This window comes from Chiloscyllium plagiosum, chromosome 3 (genome assembly GCF_004010195.1).
Source record: "Chiloscyllium plagiosum isolate BGI_BamShark_2017 chromosome 3, ASM401019v2, whole genome shotgun sequence".
NCBI classification, from domain to species: domain Eukaryota; kingdom Metazoa; phylum Chordata; class Chondrichthyes; order Orectolobiformes; family Hemiscylliidae; genus Chiloscyllium; species Chiloscyllium plagiosum.
In genome coordinates, this window is record NC_057712.1 from 37,278,632 (window position 1) to 37,298,874 (window position 20,243).

A 20,243-nucleotide genomic window follows, 5' to 3' on the forward strand; every position below is an offset into this window, starting at 1 on the left:
ATCCCTCTGTTCCTCCACACTGCTAAGAATCCTGCCTTTAACCCTATAATCTGCATTCAAATTCAACCTTCGAGAATGAGTCACTTCATACTTTTCCGGGTTGAGCTCCATCTAACACTTTTCAGCCCAACTCTGTAACCTGCCAATCTCCCGGTGCAACCTACAACAGCCCTCTTCACCTCCACAACCTTCATGTCATCGGCAAGCTTACTGACCCACCCTTCCACTTCCTCATTCAAGTCATTTGTGGAAGTAATGGGGAGTGGAGGTCCCAGGGCAGATCCCTGCGGAACACATCTGGTCGTTGAACACATACTTTCAGTCTGCCACAGTCCTCTGTCTTTTATGGGTCAGCCTGTTCTGGGTCTGATGGCCAGATTTCTCTGTATCCCATCCCTCCTTGGTTTCTGAATGGGCCTACCATGAGGCACCTTGCTGGGGTCCATGTATACCATGTTCACTGCTCTACCATCAATGTATTTTGTCATATTCTCAAGGAATTCACTGGGGCTTGTAGGGCATGACCTACCCCTGACCGGGCCATGCTCACTATCTGTAGCCAAGCTATGCTTCTCAAAATAATCATTCATCTTGTCCCTCTGAATCCTCTTTGGTGATCTGCCCACCATCGGCATGGGGCTGGCTGGTCTTTGGTTCCAAGGGTTGTCCCTGCTTCCTTTCTTGAACAAGGGAATAGCATTTGCCACCCTCCAATCATCACCAAAGGGGCAGCGATCTCTTCCGTCGCTACCTTAGGTATATCCTATCTGGTAGAAAGTGAGGACTGCAGATGCTGGAGATCAGAGTCGAAAGTGTGGTGCTGGAAAAAGCACAGCAGGTCAGGCAGTACCTGAGGAGCAGGAGAATCAACGTTTCGGGCATAAGCCCTTTATCAAGAATGGTCCCACCTGGATGATTATGGACAACAGGAATATATCCTATCCTTCCCAGGGGACATATCGATCCTCATGTTTTTCAAGGTTTCCTACACATCCCCCGCCTCAACATCAATCTATTCGAGCATATAGGCCTGTTTCATGCTGTCCTCACAAAGAACAATATTGCTCTCACTAGTGAATACTGAAGCAGCGTATTGGTTGAGGACCTCCCCTACCTCCACCGGCTCCAGGCACAAGTTCCCTCCACTATCCCTAATTGAGTGAGTAGAGTGGGTTCTTTCTTGATTAAATGCTTTATTGAGATATGGCTTTTACCTTTAAGTTTAATCAAGAGACGCAAGCATTAAGTTAACCTGGAGCAGTGTTTTGTAGAGGAATAATACAGTGCTACTTCCTGGGTCCAGTCAGAAGGGCCCTCGCTCCCTCAATCTTCCTTCATAAGAGAGGGGTCTGTAGATTGAAAGAGCAAAAAACTGGCCTTTAGTAGAACTATACGCTCTTCTTGTCGGACGTGGGAGTTCAGGGCAAGGTTGCGCATTATTGAGGACTAGATCTGCAATAAATGCCGCTGGTTGCAAAATCCTATCCGATCGAATGGATCGGTTACAGAGAGAGTTAGAGGCAATGAGGAATTTACAAGAGCAACAGGATGTGATAGATCGCAGTTGTAGGAAGGGAGAAAAGTTGCAGCTACAGTCACATAGATAGGTTAACTCCAGGAAAGGTAAGAGAGGTAGGCAGCTAGTGCAGGAGTCTTCTGTGGCTATCTCCATTTCAAACAAGTATGCTGTTTTGGAAAATGTAGGGGGTGATGGATTCTCAGGGGAATGTGCACGAACAACCAAGTTTCTGGTATCGAGACTGACTCTAATGCAATGAGGGGTACGTTGGGTTCCAAGAGATCAACTGCATTAGGAGACTTTCTAGTCCAAGGCACAGACAGACGTTTCTGTGGCCAGCAGTGAAAAATCAGAATGGTATGCTGCTTCCCTGGTGGCAGGATCAAGGATGTCTTAGAGAGGGTGCAGATTGTTCTCAAGGGGGAAGAGGGACCAGCAGGAGGTCTTTGTACACATCGGAACCAATGATATAGGAAAGGAAAAGGATTTGATTCTGAAGGGAGAATATAGAGAGTTAGGCATGAATTTAAGGAGATCCTAGAGAGTAGTAATATCTGAATTACTCCCAGTGCTACAAGCTAGTGAGGGTAGGAATAGGAGGTAGAGCAGATAAATGCATGGCTAAGGAGCTGGTGTATGGAAGAAGGATTCACATTTTTGAATCATTAGAATCTCTTCTGGGGTAGAAGTGACCTGTACAAGAAAGACAGATTGCACCTGAATTGGAAGGGGACTAATATACTGGCAAGGAGATTTGCTAGAGCTGCTCAGGAGGATTTAAACTAGTAAGTAGGACTCAGGGAGATAGTGAAGAAAGTAATCAATCTGAGACAGGTACAGTTGGAAAAAGAAGTGAGTCAAACAGTCAGGGCAGGCAGGGACAAAGCAGAGAACAAGGTAGGGCTGATAAATTAAACTGCATTATTTCAATGCAAGGGGCCTAACTAGGAAGGCAGATGAACTCAGGGCATGGTTAGGAACATGGGAATGGGATATCATAGCAATTACAGAAACATAGCTCAGGGATGGGCAGGACTGGCAGCTTAATGTTCCAGGAAGGATAGAAAGGGAGGCAAGAGAGGAGGGGGAGTGGCATTTTTGATAAGGGATAGCATTACAGCTGAAGAAGGATATTCCCTGAAATACACCTAGGGACGTTATTTGGGTGGAACTGAGAAATAAAAAAGGGATGATCACCTTATTGGGTTTGTATTATAGACCCCAAATAGTCAGAGGGAAATTGAGATACAAATTTGTCAGGAGATCTCAGTTATCTGTAAGAATAATAGAGGGGTTACGGTAGGGGATTTTAACTTTCCAAACATAGATTAGGATTGCCATCGTGTTTAGGGTTTAAATGGAGAGGAATTTGTTAAGTATACACAAGAAAATTTTCTGATTCAGTATGGGAATATACCTACTAGAGAAGGTGCAAAACCTGACCTACTCTTGGGAGTAGGCAATGTTTTGACACAGAGGGTGGTGCATGTGGGAAATGAGCTGCCAGAAGAAGTGGTGGAGGCTAGTACAATTGCATCTGGACGAGTATATGAATAGGAATGGTTTGGAGGGATCAGGGCCAGGTGCTGGCAGGTGGGGACTAGATTGGGTTGGGATATCTGGTCAGAATGGAGGAGTTGGACTGAAGGATCTGTTTCCGTGCTTTACATCTCTAAGACTCTATAATAATTTAAGTCAATCCACTTCATTTTAGAAACTTTCTTTTTAAAACAAAACACACATTTATGCAACCTATTCTCAGTCTCACCCTTTGTCAAATGTACAGTGTCCCAAAGAGAATGGTTATAAACATAACATTCTACATGCAACTTTTCTCAGATTGCTCTTTGTATTTAGAATATTGCATAACTATAACCGATATACCTTCTACTAGTTTCAGCAGCTGATGTACTTTCAACTACTTTTTTATTTTCTTGGCTTCCCAGTCACCAGACAACACTATAATCATTTCCATCAAAGATATATTTGAACAGCATATGAAAGCATGTGAAGCATTATTGAAAAGGACAAGCTTCATATTTTCTAAAAGATATGGCTAGGAACTTATGTGTATATTTTTCAGAATTTAATTCCTTTGATGTTTTGTTTCCTCTCAAAATTTTGTCCAGTAGCATGTTTCAATGCAGTACTCAATTCAAATACATCATAGCTGACTTTGCAACTTGTTGTTAACCATCCAAACAAATTTCTGAACAGATCTGTTTCTTCCCTCAATGCAAAGCCATGTTTCAATGAGGAGTAGTCCAACATAAGGTCATGATTAATACATTCCAAGTAAGACTGCGGTTAAACTCAACTTCCAACTTTAAATTCCCTTTTTATGCAGTACATATTGATAAACGTCCATAGGACCTCCCAACAGAAAATAATCCACATGCACCACAAAGATGCCTATCAGCTTCTCTGTAATTGTAGTAGAACATTAATGGATCTGCTTTAAGCTGAATGCCACCTACTTTCAGTAAGATGGATCTAACTGAGAAATACCATAATCTCATTGCATCATTCAATCCATAAACACAGTTGTTTAATTTTCAAAGCTCCTTTCTACATAGCCTGTTTCTTTAGGTGATTTCAAAAATATTTCCTTGGTGAATTTTTTCATCCTGCAAAAAAAAAAATACAGCTTTTATAGTTATTGACTTACATTCCTTACTAAATGAACTAAAGTGATCTTGAAGATAATTTTTGCTGCTGCAGGAAAATCAAGCCTACCTAACATATTGATCACCAAATTTCTTATCAAAACCTCAGGCCACTATTCTGGCTTTCACCTCTCATGCGCCAACAGGAGCACTTTTTCTGTGTATATCCATCTGCATGTGCTGGCTGCCCCTTTCAAGTACCTCTCTTTTCTACATTCAGAAGTACTATTTCACACAGCTAATTCGCATTTCCCCCCCACCAAATCACCCATGTTACTTTTCATATATTTTCTAATTGGCTTGTTCAGAGATGTTATTACACACCTCTGACCAGGAAGCCTAGGTTAAAGCCCTACATGCTCCAAAGGGTAGGGACACTACCACTGCACAAGAGCCCTCTGAGTTTCTTTTTTTTTTCCCCACTTTCTTTATACCCAGAAGAGCTATCAGGCATTCCTGAGCGACTTTGTCACTACCAAAACTATCAAAAGTGAGGGTAGATAAGGAGCTAAATCAAAATGGACTTGGAGGGGAAATATAAAACACTGCATCCTCCGTGGTACACACCTCTCTTTCAAAGCATTAAGAGTATGGATGGACATCACATGCTCCCTCGTCAAGGATACCTGGACACAAACATAACCACAGAAGAGGGGCAGTCAGCAGGTATGACCTCCTCCAACCTGGAGCAGACCCATGAGGGGATCCTCCTTCTGCACCAGATGTCCCAAGCGACTTTTAAAAAATCAGTTTTCCACCAATAATCCCGTGCTTCTAATTGATCAGTTTAGCTGCACAGCCCAGCAGGAGTAATGCAATAATGCCAAACTTCAATGTATGCATCAAATAAGGGTGATACAAACAACTGATTTGCAATGCAGAGTGAAGCCACCAACATGGGTTCAATTCCTGCACCAGCTGAGATTATGATGAAGGAGTCTCCTTTTCAACCTCTCTCTTTGCCCGAGGTGTGGCGACTCATGTTAAACCACCACCAGTTGTTTACCTGTAATGAGAGCAGCTTTATTGTTTGTTAGAACTATGGCAACTCTTACTTTACACTAAACCGCTTTCCAGTTGTCCATCTTTTTGTTTGTTTTATCAACTTCTCATTTTTTTGTATCCATTAAAACGTCTTGATCATAAGGGCTTCTACTTGTGAAGTTGTCAATCTGTTTGTTAAGCTTTGCTTCTTGTCAAACTACAACTTTCAGTTGTTGGTCTGCCTTGATCGGAACTAATAAGACAAGAACCTCTCCCCCTCCACCCCAAATCTTTACTTCATTTTGTCAATTCATGGATCTTACCTTCTGTCCCTCATCTTGTATATTTATCCAAGATTTCTTTCGCTCCCAAAAATGAAGGCATTCTTCCAATCACTAGCACATACGGGCATATATGTTTCTTTGGTGCCAACATTTGGTTGTTACAGAGGTAAATAAGGTAAAAACAAGGACTGCAGATGCTGGAAACCAGAGTCTCGATTAGAGTGGTACTGGAAAAGCACAGCAGGTCAGGCAGCATCCGAGGAGCAGGAAAATCGACGTTTCAGGCAAAAGCCTCATCTTCCACCTCGGAACACTTCAACCGCATGGCATCAATATGGATTTCACCAGTTTCCTCATTTCCCCTTCCCCAATCTCACCTCACCCCAGCTCAGCACCACCCTCGAACTGTCCTACCTGCCTATCTTCCTTTCCACCTATCCCTTGGATGCTGCCTGACCTGATGTGCTTTTCCAGCCCCACACTAATCTAGTGGATGGAGGGAAATAACCTTATCCTACACATCTAACATTTTGCCCATATTCATCTGGCTCTTAGTTTGTTGCAATCTTGATCCTAATATTGTCTAGTATATTTATGTACAAAGTGCACGGCATCTCATCACTTTCTAGGATTTGTTTGGACTTTTAAGTGTGTGATGAGGAAGGCATCCTAACATTTTGGTTGCCATGCTGGAAAATTCCATTGCCGTCATCACGTCCTACAACTTTACCTGCTGCTTTCCAATCTTCCTTATTTTTTAATATGTCATGTCTCCTGGATTAAGATTTTATTTCTGATGGCCTTACATAATGCTAGAAGGATCACCAAATTTTATCTGAAACCTCAGCTTTAATGAATGCCCTCTTCTCTGCACAAAGTTCAAGTGATCAAAAAAAATCTATAATTCTAGCCTGTTTCAAAGTCAAGAGTTAATCACTGAATACCAGAGAGTTGTTCAAATAAAAAACAAACGAAATGGAACATAGCTGACAAGCATTTGCAGCAATTGCTTTAATGGATTGCCCATGCTACGGTGATTTATTTTGCTATATTATTAATAAAGCAATTTTCCACTGCTGTGTTAAGTACCTCATTGCTCACAGATATACACACACTCTTAAATTCATCACTACCAAATTCCATACCTCCCATTGTTAGCTAAGAATTTAGCCAATGGTCCCAGTCCAGTCCCTATCCATTTCTTCATTACCTATTCCACGAATGCTCTTTTCGCTTTACCTTATATTATTGTTGACTCACCAAATCTAATTGGCATATCTGAGGCGCAAGACCACAGATTTTTTTACAGCAAATAAGGAGGCCATTTTCCCCACTGGCACTAGGTAACAACTGATGTAGGCACAATTTCCTGCCTTTTCCCTATATCCCACCACACCATTTTGATCCACATAATCGACCAATGCCATTTTGAATGCCTCAATTGAACTTGCCTCCACCACATTTTCAGACAGAGCATTCCATATACTACATATTCATGATATAAAATATTATTTTTCTTACATCACCCTGGCTTCTTTTGTACTTCACTTTAAGTCTATGTTGTCTCATTTGTTTCCCTTTTACAACCAGGAACGGCTTCTCCAAATCTACTCTATCCAGCCCACTCATGATTTTAGAAACTCCTAACAATTCCCCTCTTTACTTCTCTGCTCCAAAGAGAACAGACCCAACTTCTTCAATATATCCTTCTAACTGAAACTTCTCATCCCTGGAAAAACTCATGTAAACTGCTTTCATACTCCAATGCATTCACATCTTTCTTATGAGGCATCCACAGCTACAAAATACTCCAACTGAGGTTTAACAAGTATTTTGTACAAGTTCAACATCACTGGCCTGTGCTTATACCTAATGCTTCTATATAATAAAATCAAGACCAGTGCATGCTTTATTGTAATATGTATGGTCTCTACATCTGTCCTGCCATCTTCAATGATCTGTTGTGATGACACTGCTCCTTTAACAAGGTTATGTTGCCCTTAGGTTTTGGTTTTCCCCAGAGGGCACGTAAAGACGGAGGTTCCAATATGTCTGAGCTTACATACTTGAAGAAGCTTTTAAGATTAAAAAAAACATGTACGATGAAAGTCAAGTGGCTAGTTCTCCCAGCTAAGCTTTTCTCTGGTTTGTTTTGGTTTTAGCAGTCTGATTGTTCAGAGCTGCTAACTTGGGGATTCCAAAGTAATAGCTACAGCAGAAGGAGGTTCTATGCTAAATCTCTCTGCCATCTTTCTCTCCGGTAAGAACCTGTCTGATTTTACCTTTGTGCCAAGAGGATATTTATGGGGACTGTTGCAGGCATTTGGAACAGCATCATTAAGTTGGGATTTCGGCTAGGTTAAGTTATTCAATATTCTGTTCTCTTTGGCTTGTATGCATTCTGTACTCTTATTAAATTCTGTTTTGTTTAAAACAGAGGGAATTTGATCAGCTGCATCACTCCTGGAATATCCACTATACACCTGCTTAAAACAATTAGAAAAGTTAGGGTCGGGGCTTCCATCTGAAAATGTTTTGAAGGGGTCTGACCTGGTCCATAACATTGTACATGTACACCCAGGTCCCTCTGCTCCTTTAGAATTATATCCCCAATTTTGTTACAACTTTTAATGTTCTTCTGACCAAAATGCATCACCTCACAGTTTTCTGGATTGAACCTCACCTGCCTCTTATCCACCCACTCCAACCAGTCTGTATCCTTTGGGATTCCAATACAATCTTCCTCCACGGCTTACAATTCTTCCAAGCTTAGTGACAACTACAGACTTTGAAATTGTCACCTGAGAAATGCCACTGCAACTTCCTCTAGCCTGAAAAATAATGATTATTACTCAGCCAATTTTAGATTGATGTAGCTGCTGTTTCTTTTATACTATTACTAATAACTTTCCTTATAAGTCTGTTGGTGTGACACTAACAAATGCTTTCTGGAAATCCACGTATATACCAGTGTAACCTTCATCAACCCTTTGTTATTGCTTCAAAAAAATCTCTAAGTTAGTTAAACACGATTTCCCCTTTAGAAGTCTGCTGACTATTTTATCCCTTCTTCCTTATCTTCAAATCCATTCCTATAACTTTGCTAGTCTCTTGCCAATTGGAAACTCATTATCGGCTATGGCGATGTCCATTTTTATTGGAGATCATCACATGCATTATTTATTCTTTTCTAGAAGTTCAGTGTACTGATCATCCCTTATTCCTACATGCTCAAGTAGGATTTTAATACGCAAGATAATGGATGAACAGTCGATATAGTTTAAAGCATTTAGTCATTTTACTTTCAACTCCTGTCCCCTGATGACAATAACATTTGCTAAACAATTTTTATTTGAGAAGCTAGATCTCATTAAAGAAAACTAAAACGTGCAGATTGTGTAAATTGTTAAGTCCAGACTTCCTAAAAATGTGTGCCTTGCCATTTCTATGTCCAGTTTAATATAAACATTTTCTTAGATAGCCTTCTCAACATTAAGGCTATTTCGTTTGACATGACATCCATACTGGTAACGTGGTTTACCTCAGCTATATTTTTTTTTTAAAAAGGGAATTACTACTTTTTTTCTCTAGGAATTTCAGCATTTTGTATCCCCAAACCTGAAACAGAACTTAAAAAAACCTGACAAAAATAAGCTAGATAACCATTTAACTACTACACTTCAGATATAGTGATATGCGTGCACTCTCCAACATGGTGCAACTGAATGAGGCTGCGACTGAAACATTTATTATTGGGCTGAAGTATCCCGCAACTTGTGAAATTCCCTCCACCTAATCAGCATCATCATCTTCTACCAAATCTTCTGTACAACGTGCAATTTTGAACACCTTGTTGTTCTATTAAGGACAATTCACTGCATAATAGTATTTTAAGTCACATCTGAAATACCTGTTAACGATACCTGAGGCACTCCTTGGGTTTTACCTTCTATTATAATTCTCCGATTTATCTGTTATCATGATCAGTAGTGTCTCTATCTTCACTCCCTGTAGTTATGGTTCTCCTCACATTTTCATACTGTCAGCCTGTATTGGGTGGTCTTGCACTCACAATAAGACAGATAAATTAGCAATTAGAAATAGTGTTTATGATATAGTTGCAATTACTGAGATATGGCTGCAGGATGACCAAAGATGGGAATTAGTCATCCAGGGGTATTCATTACTTAGGAAGGTCAGAAGAAAAAAAAAAGAGAAAGGAGTTGGGGAACCATTGTTTGAAAAGGAATAGAATAGATAATATAAAGATACTGGCTCAGAAAATTATGGTGTGGAATCTGTATGGTGGAGACAAGAAACAACAATGGACAGAACATGTTGGAGATTGTCTATAGTTTCCCAAACAGTAGTGGAAATGGAAGGCATTTATCAAGAAATAAGTGATGCATGCAACAAAAGGTATAACACTAATTTGCAACTTTAATTTGCATTTATATTGGATAAACCAAACTAGCAACAGTATTGTACAGTCTAATTTTCTAGAATATGTTGTGATTGCTTTTAGAATAATACCATTAAGGAACGAACCAAATTTAAGTTCTCAATGTAAATGGAAACTGTGTGGCACTCTTTCCAAGATCTCTTGCGTCGGAGTGACAAGGGTAAGCTACCGTCTGCATTTTTGAACCGATTCAAAGCTGGCGAAATTTACAAGGTACAGTTTGAACAAAAGAAGTAGAATGTGAATTCAGCATAAAGGGAAAAAAAAAGATGGCTATGACCCATGTACAAACTATTAACATTTAGAGAAATTCAAACATCCAGTGATTAAATGAAAGAGCCAGGTCACAAGATTTCATGTTTCTATACAAAAACAAACTTCAGTGTGTTTTTAAATAAAACAAGTACCAACTTAAAACTAAAAGTAAACAAAATTTAAGACAATAAATCCAATTCCCTTTCATTTCTTAATTCCACTTAGGAGCTCCTTTCTACATTGAGATCTTGATGCTTCATTTAATTCTAATTAAAACATCAAATTGAGTATGCCACAGATTTCTAGAAATCACAGACTTCTCCTCAGTATTTTGGTATTCTCTGAAATATGAGATTTCATGGAATCCAACCAATAGCCTTTGATTACATGAGCCTCCAACAATACAAAAACCTCATGTCTGTAAATGTGTCAGCATTCTTGCTCGGTAACTTTTAAACAATTTTTTTTGTATCCAGTAGCTCTTCATTGTGGCTCCTACCACTTCACAATGTGCAGCTGTTTTACAGCTTCTAGGAAACTCCCTCACTCCAAGCTGAGCGACTACAAAGATAAATTAAAACAAAAAGGTACCTCCCTAACCTGTACAATCCATCTCCATGGCAATGTGGCATTCTCTCAATGTTCCCAACAGAAATCTAAATGACCTTTTATTTTCAAATAACCCTTTGATTCAGAGAGCCACATGTACATTTCTCTCTCTATTGGAGAAAATAATCCTTTGTCCAGATTTGCTAGTTCCATTTAAAAAGAAGCTGAAAATGTGTTGCTGGAAAAGCGCAGCAGGTCAGGCAGCATCCAAGGAACAGGAGAATCGACGTTTCGGGCATAAGCCCTTCTTCAGGAATGAGGAAAGTGTGTCCAGCAGGCTAAGATAAAAGGTAGGGAGGAGGGACTTGGGGAGGGGCATTGGAAATGCGATAGGTATTCCCCATTTAAAAAGAACACTGTTTCACAAAGGAACTGGTAGCTTCTTTTCAACTAAGAACTTCATCAAAAATAAAAAATTCCTCACTGAAATACTTGAAGATACCCTGTCTCTACCAAAAGCTCAGATATAAATCATCCATTGTTCAAACTATTTCCACTTCTACCCCTGACCTTACCGAGAAAGCACATTAACCACAGTACTATCAACCTCTAGTCTATCTACCATTTTCTAAAGTGTTTCAGTTTATCTACATTCAATTATATTCCTAAAACCTTGAACTGCAAGACATTTGAATTATGAAATTAGATATTTGTAACTAGATGGAAAGAAAGGCTGAATAAGAAAATCTCTCCAATTACAGACACAGTGAACCATAGCAACCCTTCCCACACTGCTAGCTCTATGGTCATTGATAAATCTATTTTTGCCCCTCCTTCCTCCAATGCCCTTTTTCCAGTTGCACACCATCCCTCAAATCAACATGGAATGAGGCATACTCTATAATAAAGTAATGACAAGCTTTCTCCCTCAGTTTCATATCTATGTAGCTTTTAATTGGTTCCAATATCCTCACCATAACTGGCAACCCAGGACTTAATGGAGTACTCAAAACTACAATGAACATTTATGAATTTAAAATTATAAATTAAACTTTCTTGTATAAAGCTTCTGCATTGCATTTGTTTTCTTATAGCCCTTATATACACATTACTGCTTTAAAGCTCTTAGCATCTGCACCCCTGAATTTCTGTATTGTTATAACTATTAGATGTTACAAGATGACTACATTTTAAACTCTCTCCAAGGTGAAATGGAGTCTATGACTTCCTATTAGTTCTGACGAACAATAAAACAAGGTTACCATAGGGACCAGAGCACACAAGCCAAATCTGATTGAAACATTGATTTGACACCTGAACGTAAAGCAACACACAGCTAGCTTTCCTTTTGTGTCGACTTAGACTCTCCAGTTGCTGACCTAGAAACCCTGAATTCCGGTAGAGAGGGTACTAGTAACTGTTAGGATCTGCAGAGGAAAAGCTCTATTAGTTACCAAGCAGAATGATATTGGGAGTTCGTGCTTTGTTCGACCCTTTGAAAGTTATCTTTGAATGTGCTTCCACTATACTTTCATGCAATGAATTCCAGATTGTAACAACTTTCCAAACAAAGATTTTCTTCACTTCTGTACTTGTGAAAATAGTCAAATCTGTACCCTGACAGTTTGAGAAAACGTTCCTCATTTACTCCATCAAAATACTTTTCAACAATTTTCAACTCTTGCCAAATCTTTCCTCAATCTTTTCAGATTCAAGGAGAATTTTTGCAACTTCTCTAGCTTCTCCGCAAAATCAAAAATTATTCAAATCCATTATTATTATTCTAGTCTTAACCAATCTCAAATTGTACACTTATAACATTGTTTTACCACATCTAAGGAGAGATTAATTTTAAAATTATGGGTACATAGAACTTTATAGCAACAGTAAAGGGAATGTATTTAATTGTATATCTCAGATTTAATACAATTTAACTACATATAGGAACAATACAGAGTGGGGGGGGCATTAAAATTTTATTTTGCAATTAAGCAAGAACTCATTTATTCATTCATTCATTCACATTTTATGCAATAATGGGAAAAGCTAGCATTTGTCATTCCATAACTGCCCTTGAGATGGTGATAGTGAGCCACCTTGATGGCTTGGTAGGTCATTTCAAATAGCACAATGTATTGCTGTGGTCAGAGTCACATGGAGGTCAGACTGTGCAAGGATTGCAGATCTGCTTCTTTTTGACAATTTGATAAGTTCTTGGAGCAAAGTTTGACCAGAATTTCCTGAAACGCAACCTATAGAGTTGGTTGTCCTGCAGCCATTTAACATGCCACGGTGAGAAGTCCATCACTCAGTTTGGTTGGTTCAGAGGGGTGCTGACCAATCTAAGTAGCTAGCATCATTGTCTCAACATTAGCTGGAGCAGTTCATAATAAGAGCGCTAAAACGAAATAAAATCAGCATTATCAATCTTTGCACAGTCTTCATGTGGAAATATTCCAACATTAGAACAGAGAAACTGCAATGCACATAACTGATCACTTTGTATTAGATTTTCAGTAAATTCACACATTGCTCAATGGAAGGAGGGCATTTTGAGATTTAAAAATTAAAATCTACAATTTCAGTCTTTATGATTTCCCCAAAAACTCTGAGCTGCTAAAGGAAAAATTATCCATGGTTTGCTGTGGATTTCTTAACAGAATGAGATAAGAATGCTTCTTGAATACCTATTCTGTATTGGAATAGCCATTCCTCCTGCTTTGAACTCAGTAAAGAGAAGGGAAATGTTCAACTAATCTGATATTGCACATATTCACCATCCACAGCAAGTTAAAATGACCTCCACTGAGTGAGAAGTCAGAGTCAAGGACCTTCCTCCAAATTCGGAATACAAAACTCTTCTTGTAAATACAACTTATTAAAATCACAAGTCAGTTTATCAGCAAATGAACAAAGCTGAATTAATCCACTCCACAGTACTTTGTTCTGAACTGGCCATATCTGTATGAAAAACACTTGCCAACACATACAGTTCTGAAAAAGAGTAATACCAGATTCAAAATGTTAACTTTCTCTCCCCAAGATGCTCCCAGACCAGAGTTTCTCTTGTATTCTTAATGCTTGTTTCATCTGTATTCTTTTCTGTGACAAGTCACTGTGTAAGTAAAGTGACTTGTTCGACTTCCTTATCTAGTTCCATGCACCCCTACATGTAGGTGCATGACAGATCTTCTAGCTCTTTCCATTATTGAAATCATAACAGCCATCATTTTTGGACCATTTCTTTCTTTCTTACTTTGCAATTTTTGAGAAGATTTGTCATTCAGGTTGTAAGTTTGTTCGCTGAGCTGGAAGGTTTGCTTTTGGACGTTTCGTCACCATGCTAAGTAACATAATCAGTAAGCCTCTGGTGAAGCGCTGGTGTTATGTCCCGCTTTCTATTTATGCTTCTTGATATCACCCACCTTAAGAGACCATTTCCGTTTGTTTTCCTCAGAGTTTGATAAATGGGTCCAAATCAATGTGTTTATTGATGGAGTTCCGATTGAATGCCAGGTCTGTTTAGCCTTTCCTAGGATGGATGTGTTGTCCCAGTTAAAGTGGTGTCGTTCATCTGTTAGAAAGGATACCAGTGATAGTAGGTCATGTCTTTTGGTGGCTAGTTGGAGTTTGTGTATCATGGTGGCTAGTTTTCTACCTTTCTGTCTGTCTGTCCGATGTAGTGTTTGTTACAGTCCTTGCATGGTTTTTTTTTAAAAAATGACATTTGTTTTTGCTGGTAGTAACTTTTTTTTCTTACTGTATCTTAATTTATTCCATCCTGGACACTCCCATTGTTCCTCTCAACAACTCATCTCTGCGGTTAGTATATTTTCTTCATCCACCTTCCTCATGTAATAGCACTCAGATTTAAACATTATACGGATAAAAATTACAGCAAACTTTGTTTGAGCCACCACCTATGGACTAGCACACACTAAGTTGGCAAAAATTATAAACCACAAATACTGCAAAATTTTTTACTGTTTTGTTCTGTCTAGTTATTATAATTTATATTTACATTTATCTAAGTAAATTATTTGTTCAATTGAATGGCCACATAAAATATCAACAGTTGATTCAAGTTCAAGACAATTTCTCCTCAAATACCATGATCTAATGTAATGTCAGAGTCATCAGTCAACGGTGCAAATGAAAAGGCAAAGTTTCATTATTAAAATGCCTTATGCGGTAAATAAAGTATAACAGTAATATGTATATGCTTTGCATTACATTTCTATTGGTTCGTGTGTGTTTTTACAATGATTATGTAGACCTCTTATCCAGAATATTGATCAACTAGCACACTCCTGGTCTTGAAGATACCGATTAATAAAAAAAGTTTGTTGTACTTTATGCTTATCTTTGATATTATTGAAACATCTTCAGCCTTCCATATCTTGCTTTATTGCTCAAAACACAGTCAAAGCAGGTCAAATGCTTCTTTTAATGACTTCTTCACAACTGGATATTATCTAAGGATATATACGTTCTCTCTTCCAGGTGCACATTGTAGTCCGTACAAGTCTGCTGTAATGCAAGAATCACTACAATTTTCAGCACTGAAGTAAATTAGATGACAGTATGAACCTTAGTTTTGTCCAGATATTGAAAGCCTATTGCTGTTGTAGCCAACAAAAAAAGTAGGGAAGTATCTCTGTTTTACCACTGACTGCAAGCTCTTGGCCAATGAGTTAGATGAAGGGACTGAATGCAGCTGCCAAGGATACAAGCTTAGGTGGAAAAGCAAGCAGCAAGGAGGAACACAAAGATGATTTAGAGGGATAATTGACAGGGTGGACGAATGGGCAAAAATACGGCAGACTGAATACAGCATAGCAAGTGGGAAGCTTGCCACTTTGGTCAGAAAGAAGAAAGGATTGGAAATATTTGTGGTGGGAATTTGGTGCCTTTCTGCATGAATCAGCAAGGAAAATAGTCTGTTAACTTTAGTTATAAAAGGGTTAGAATACAAGAGCAAAAGAAATCTCACTACAATTATACAGGGATATGAGAGAGCGCACTTGATACTGTGTGCAATTTTGCTTTCTGCACCCAAGAAAAGATATACTTGTCCTCGAGGGAATTAAGTGACAGTCACAGAAAATAAACTGAAAACAGAATAAAAATGCTGACACAACAAAAAAGAAGAGTCAAGTCTGCGGGTAAAAGAAATTAACTAATACTTGACCACGTCTACCAAGGAGGGGTTCTTAAATTTTACAAATACAGTTGCAGCCCTGACTATGCAGTTCTACAAGAAAGGCTTACGGTTATAAAATTACAAGGTGGAGTTAAATCAGGCAAAATAATGTAAAAGCACACACTTATTTTAGTGATTAACAGCATATTCATTTTGAATTTCCTGTCCTCACACACCCCAGCATCCCATCCAACATGTAACTGACGGTTCAAGATTCATTCATCTAAATAGACATAAGACATAAAAGCAGAATTAGACCATTCAGTCCATTGAGCCTGCTCTGCCATTCAACAGGACCATGGTTGATCCGATAATCCTCAACTCCACTTTTCTGTTTATAACTTTGGATTCTCTTACTAAGTTAAAGTCTGCCTATCTTAGCCTTGAATATGCTGAATGACCCAGCATCAAGATCTCCCTGTGGCAAAGAAAACCACAGATTCACTACTCAGAGAAGAAATTTCTCATCCGTCTTAAATGTGCGACCCCTTACTCCGAGGTTATGCCCTCTGGCCCTAGACTCTCCCACTAGGGCACACCCTTTCAGAAACTATTAAGTTTAGATTAGATTAGATTCCCTACAGTGTGGAAACAGGCCCTTCCGCCCAACCAGTCCACACTGACCCTCCGAAGGGTAATCCATCCAGACCCATTGCCCTCTGACTAATGCACCTAATACTATGGGCAATTTAGCATGACCAATTCACCTGACTTGCACATCTTTGGACTATGGGAGGAAACTGGAGCACCCGGAGGAAACCCATGTAGACACGTGGAGAATGTGCAAACTCTACTCAGAGTCAAGTTCCCAAAGAATTTTGCATTCGTCAATAAAGGTTGCCTCTCAATCTTTTACATTCCAATGAGTACAGGCCCAATCTACTCACCTTGCCTCATGAGACAATCCGCCATATCTAGTATCAGCCTAATGAACCTTCTCAGGACTGCCTCCAATGTCATTACATCTTTCTTTAGCTATAAGGTCCAAAACTGTCCATAATATTTCATCTGTGATCTGACTAGTTCTGAAGAATCTTCACTGGACTCAGACTAACTGTTTTCTCCTCGCAGATGATGCCAGACCTGCTGAGTTTCTCCAGCAATTTCTGCTTTCTTTTGTGTGATCTGACTAGTGCCTTGAATTGTTTTAGCAGAACCTCCCTACTTGTGTGTTCCATTTCCTTTCAAATAAAGGGCAACATTCCAATTGCTTTCTCTATTACCTGTTAAATTTGGACATTCATTTGTTTGTGATTCAAGGATGAGGGCTCCCATCAGGACTTTTAAAAAAAATTTTGTTCATTCACAGGATTAGGGCATCACTGGTTAGGCCAGCATTTATTGTCCATCCCAAGTTGCCCAGAGGACAGTTAAGAGTCAACAGTCAACCACGTTGCTGTGGGTCTGGAGTCATCTGGAGCTAGACAAGGCAAGGATGGCAGTTTCCTTCCCAAAAGAACATTAGTGAATTGGATGGACTTTTCTGACAATCGACAACAGATTCACAGTCATCATTAAACTCTTAATTCCAAATTTTTATTGAATTCAAATAGCACCACCTATCACGGCAGGATTCAAACCTGGGTCCCAAGAAAATTACCTGAGTCTCTGGATTAACAGTCCAGTTATAATACTACTAGGATCAAGGGATTCATTGGTTGTTACATCTATTAGTTTCTTTAGTATTTTTTCTTTAGTGATAGATATTGTATTTATTTTCTGTCCTTTTGTCTCTTGAATATTTAGTAATTTTGGGATGCTGTTAGTGACCCTGCTGTGAAAATGAATACAAAATATTCATTCAACTCTTCTACCATTTCTCAATTCCCCATTGTTATTTCACCAGCTTTATTCTCTTCGGGCCCGACATTCATTTTGGCTTTTCTGTTCCTCTTTGTATATTTAAAGAAGGTCTTGCTGCCCCTTTTGAGATTACTTGCAAGTTTACCCTCAAAATTTACTTTCTGCCTCTATTATATTTTAGTTGTCTTTTGTTAGATTTTAACACTTTTCTTATCCTCTGATTTTCCACTAATCTTCATTACACTGAAAGAACAATGTAATTGGATGCGATCCTTAACTTCCCTGGCTAACCAGGTTTGCCTTATTCCCTTCCTAAAATCCTTCTTTCCCACTGGAATGTGTCTTTGCTCTGAGTTATGAAATATTTTCTTAAACGTCTGCCATTGATTCTCATTTCTGATTCTAATCTTCTATTCCAGTCCATAACAGCCAGCTCTGTCTTCATTTCTTTATAATTACTCTTAGATAAGCTTAGCACAATTGGTTCTAACCAAAATTATTCCCTGTCAAATTGAATACTAAATCCCACCAAATGATTGGTCACTATTTTCAAGGGGGGTATTTTACTCCAAAATCATTAATTAAATGTGTTTTATTACAAGTTACCAGGTCCAAAATAATCTGATCCACAGTTGGATGTTGTAACATATTGTTCTCAGAACTGTCCTGAATATTTGAGTTTTGCCTCATGGTTTCCTCTGCCAATCAAACTATTCCAGTCTATGTTAAAAATTACAGCCATGCACAATTTTTAAAAAAATATAAATGCCCACATTATCTGCTGATTTATTCCCAGTCCCACCATATATTTATTGTTAGGGGGCCCATAAACTACTCCTACCAATGTCTTCTTATCTTTCTTACTTCTTACTACTACCGATTTGATTCAGGAACATGTCTTGCTATCACACTTATTCCATCCCATACCAACAGAAACCTTTGTCTAACCTTCCAAAAAAAAAAGATATGTACTTGAATATTTAGTTCCCAGTAATTGTGATATTATTCTGTTGAATATCTTGAATACATTTAACCCTTTGAATAAAGAAAAATCCTTCCCAAACTTGAACAAATGTTTGAATTTTGAATTAGAATTCTAATTGAAATCCCTATAGTGTGGAAACAGGCCCTTTAGCCCAAAAAGTCCACACCAAACCTCCAAAGAGTAGCCCACCCAGACCCATTCCTCTACATTTACCCCTGACACATGCAACTAACTTACACATCCCTGAACACTACGTACAATTTAGTATGGCCAATTCACATAACCTGCACATTGTTGGATTGTGGGAGGAAACTGGAGCACCCGCAGGAAACCCACCAGACATAGGGAGAATGTGCAAACTCCACTCAGACAGTTGTCCAAGGCCAGAATCAAACCTGGGTCCCTGGTGCTGTGAGGCAGCAGTGCTAACCACTGAGCCGCCCTGTTCTGAAATCTATTTTTGCAATACCTCCTGTCTAATTCCCCCTTTTTTCATATAAACGTTGTATTGCAGTGCCAAGGATTCAAATGTTATGTATGATAATTTGACCATCCTGAAAAAATTATTTTTTCTATTTGATTTGTTTCTAATACAATATTGCACCATCATTGCAGGCCAGGCTCATGTATTCCCACCCAGTCAGAGTATTCTTTTGATACTGTAATTATTGCCTGAATAAAAAATGGATTTCTCCCAAATTCCTGGTATTACTCAGTAAAGGCAGTATATCATTCAATTTTTTAAAAATATTTTCAATTAGTCAGTTGCTCAGTTCTCATTCAATCCTGTTAAGAAAATCGCATAATAGCAGTACCATTTAAACTAATGGGGCCAAAATCATGTTATAACCAATACATGCTTTAAAAGTTTGCACCTTAGAAACAGTGTTCTCAATTCGTCAATTGTGTTATATTCAATTTGCGTTAACGAAACAAGTGTTCGAGTAGAACGACCTGTATATCGCCTGTATCCTTTAATAACTGAATATTTCTGAAACTGATGCAAACATTGTTCTGCAAGCATCCTTTTCTTTCCCCTCTAGAATCACCCAGCAAAATAATGCTTCATTAACCAATTACAGGAGTATTGCTGTTGGCGTATCGATGTCCCATTCCAGATGAAGGACTTATGCCCGAAACATTGACTGTCCTACTTCTTGAATGCTGCCTGACCTGCTGTGCTTTTCCAGTGCCACACTCTTCAACTCTGCATATCTGTCATTATTTTAGCTTATTCAATTTTTCCTCATGCACACAGGATACAGGAGGATGTCAGATCTTTTACAACACCATATATTTATTGACCTTTATTTTTCATATTTTTCTCCCTTGTACAATCATATTGATCCTCTCTGAATTCAGTGTTGTTACTTAGATCTAAAGCACAAAGTCTCATCTTGGAAATGCAAATTCAATCTGAATCGAATAATTTTCTCATTCCCTTCAGCACCTTAATCTGAAATCATAGCCACATGACTCCTCTATGTGGTAAGAGGAGGTATTCTATTTCTTATGTTGGTTTCTTCATGTTAA

The 20,243-nt window shown here is 38.7% G+C and overlaps 1 protein-coding gene and 1 long non-coding RNA gene across 5 annotated transcripts in view; both read right to left on the reverse strand.

Moving 5' to 3' along the window:
- egln1a (egl-9 family hypoxia-inducible factor 1a) overlaps positions 1-20,243 on the reverse strand; it is a 100,636-nt gene that overhangs the window by 21,140 nt on the left and 59,253 nt on the right. For 2 of the 4 annotated variants that reach the window (XM_043680098.1, XM_043680101.1), the window contains exon 3: positions 10,002-10,121. The exons of the other annotated variants lie outside the window; for them this stretch is intronic. In XM_043680098.1, the coding sequence (XP_043536033.1) occupies positions 10,002-10,121 (120 nt within the window). The remainder of the gene's footprint in view (positions 1-10,001; positions 10,122-20,243) is intronic. 4 annotated transcript variants of the gene reach the window in all.
- Positions 3,130-9,988, reverse strand: LOC122542430. The gene is made up of 3 exons (XR_006309804.1): positions 9,400-9,988; positions 8,137-8,284; positions 3,130-4,146 (listed from the first exon to the last, which is right to left on the reverse strand). It is a non-coding gene; the product is annotated as an uncharacterized LOC122542430 (long non-coding RNA).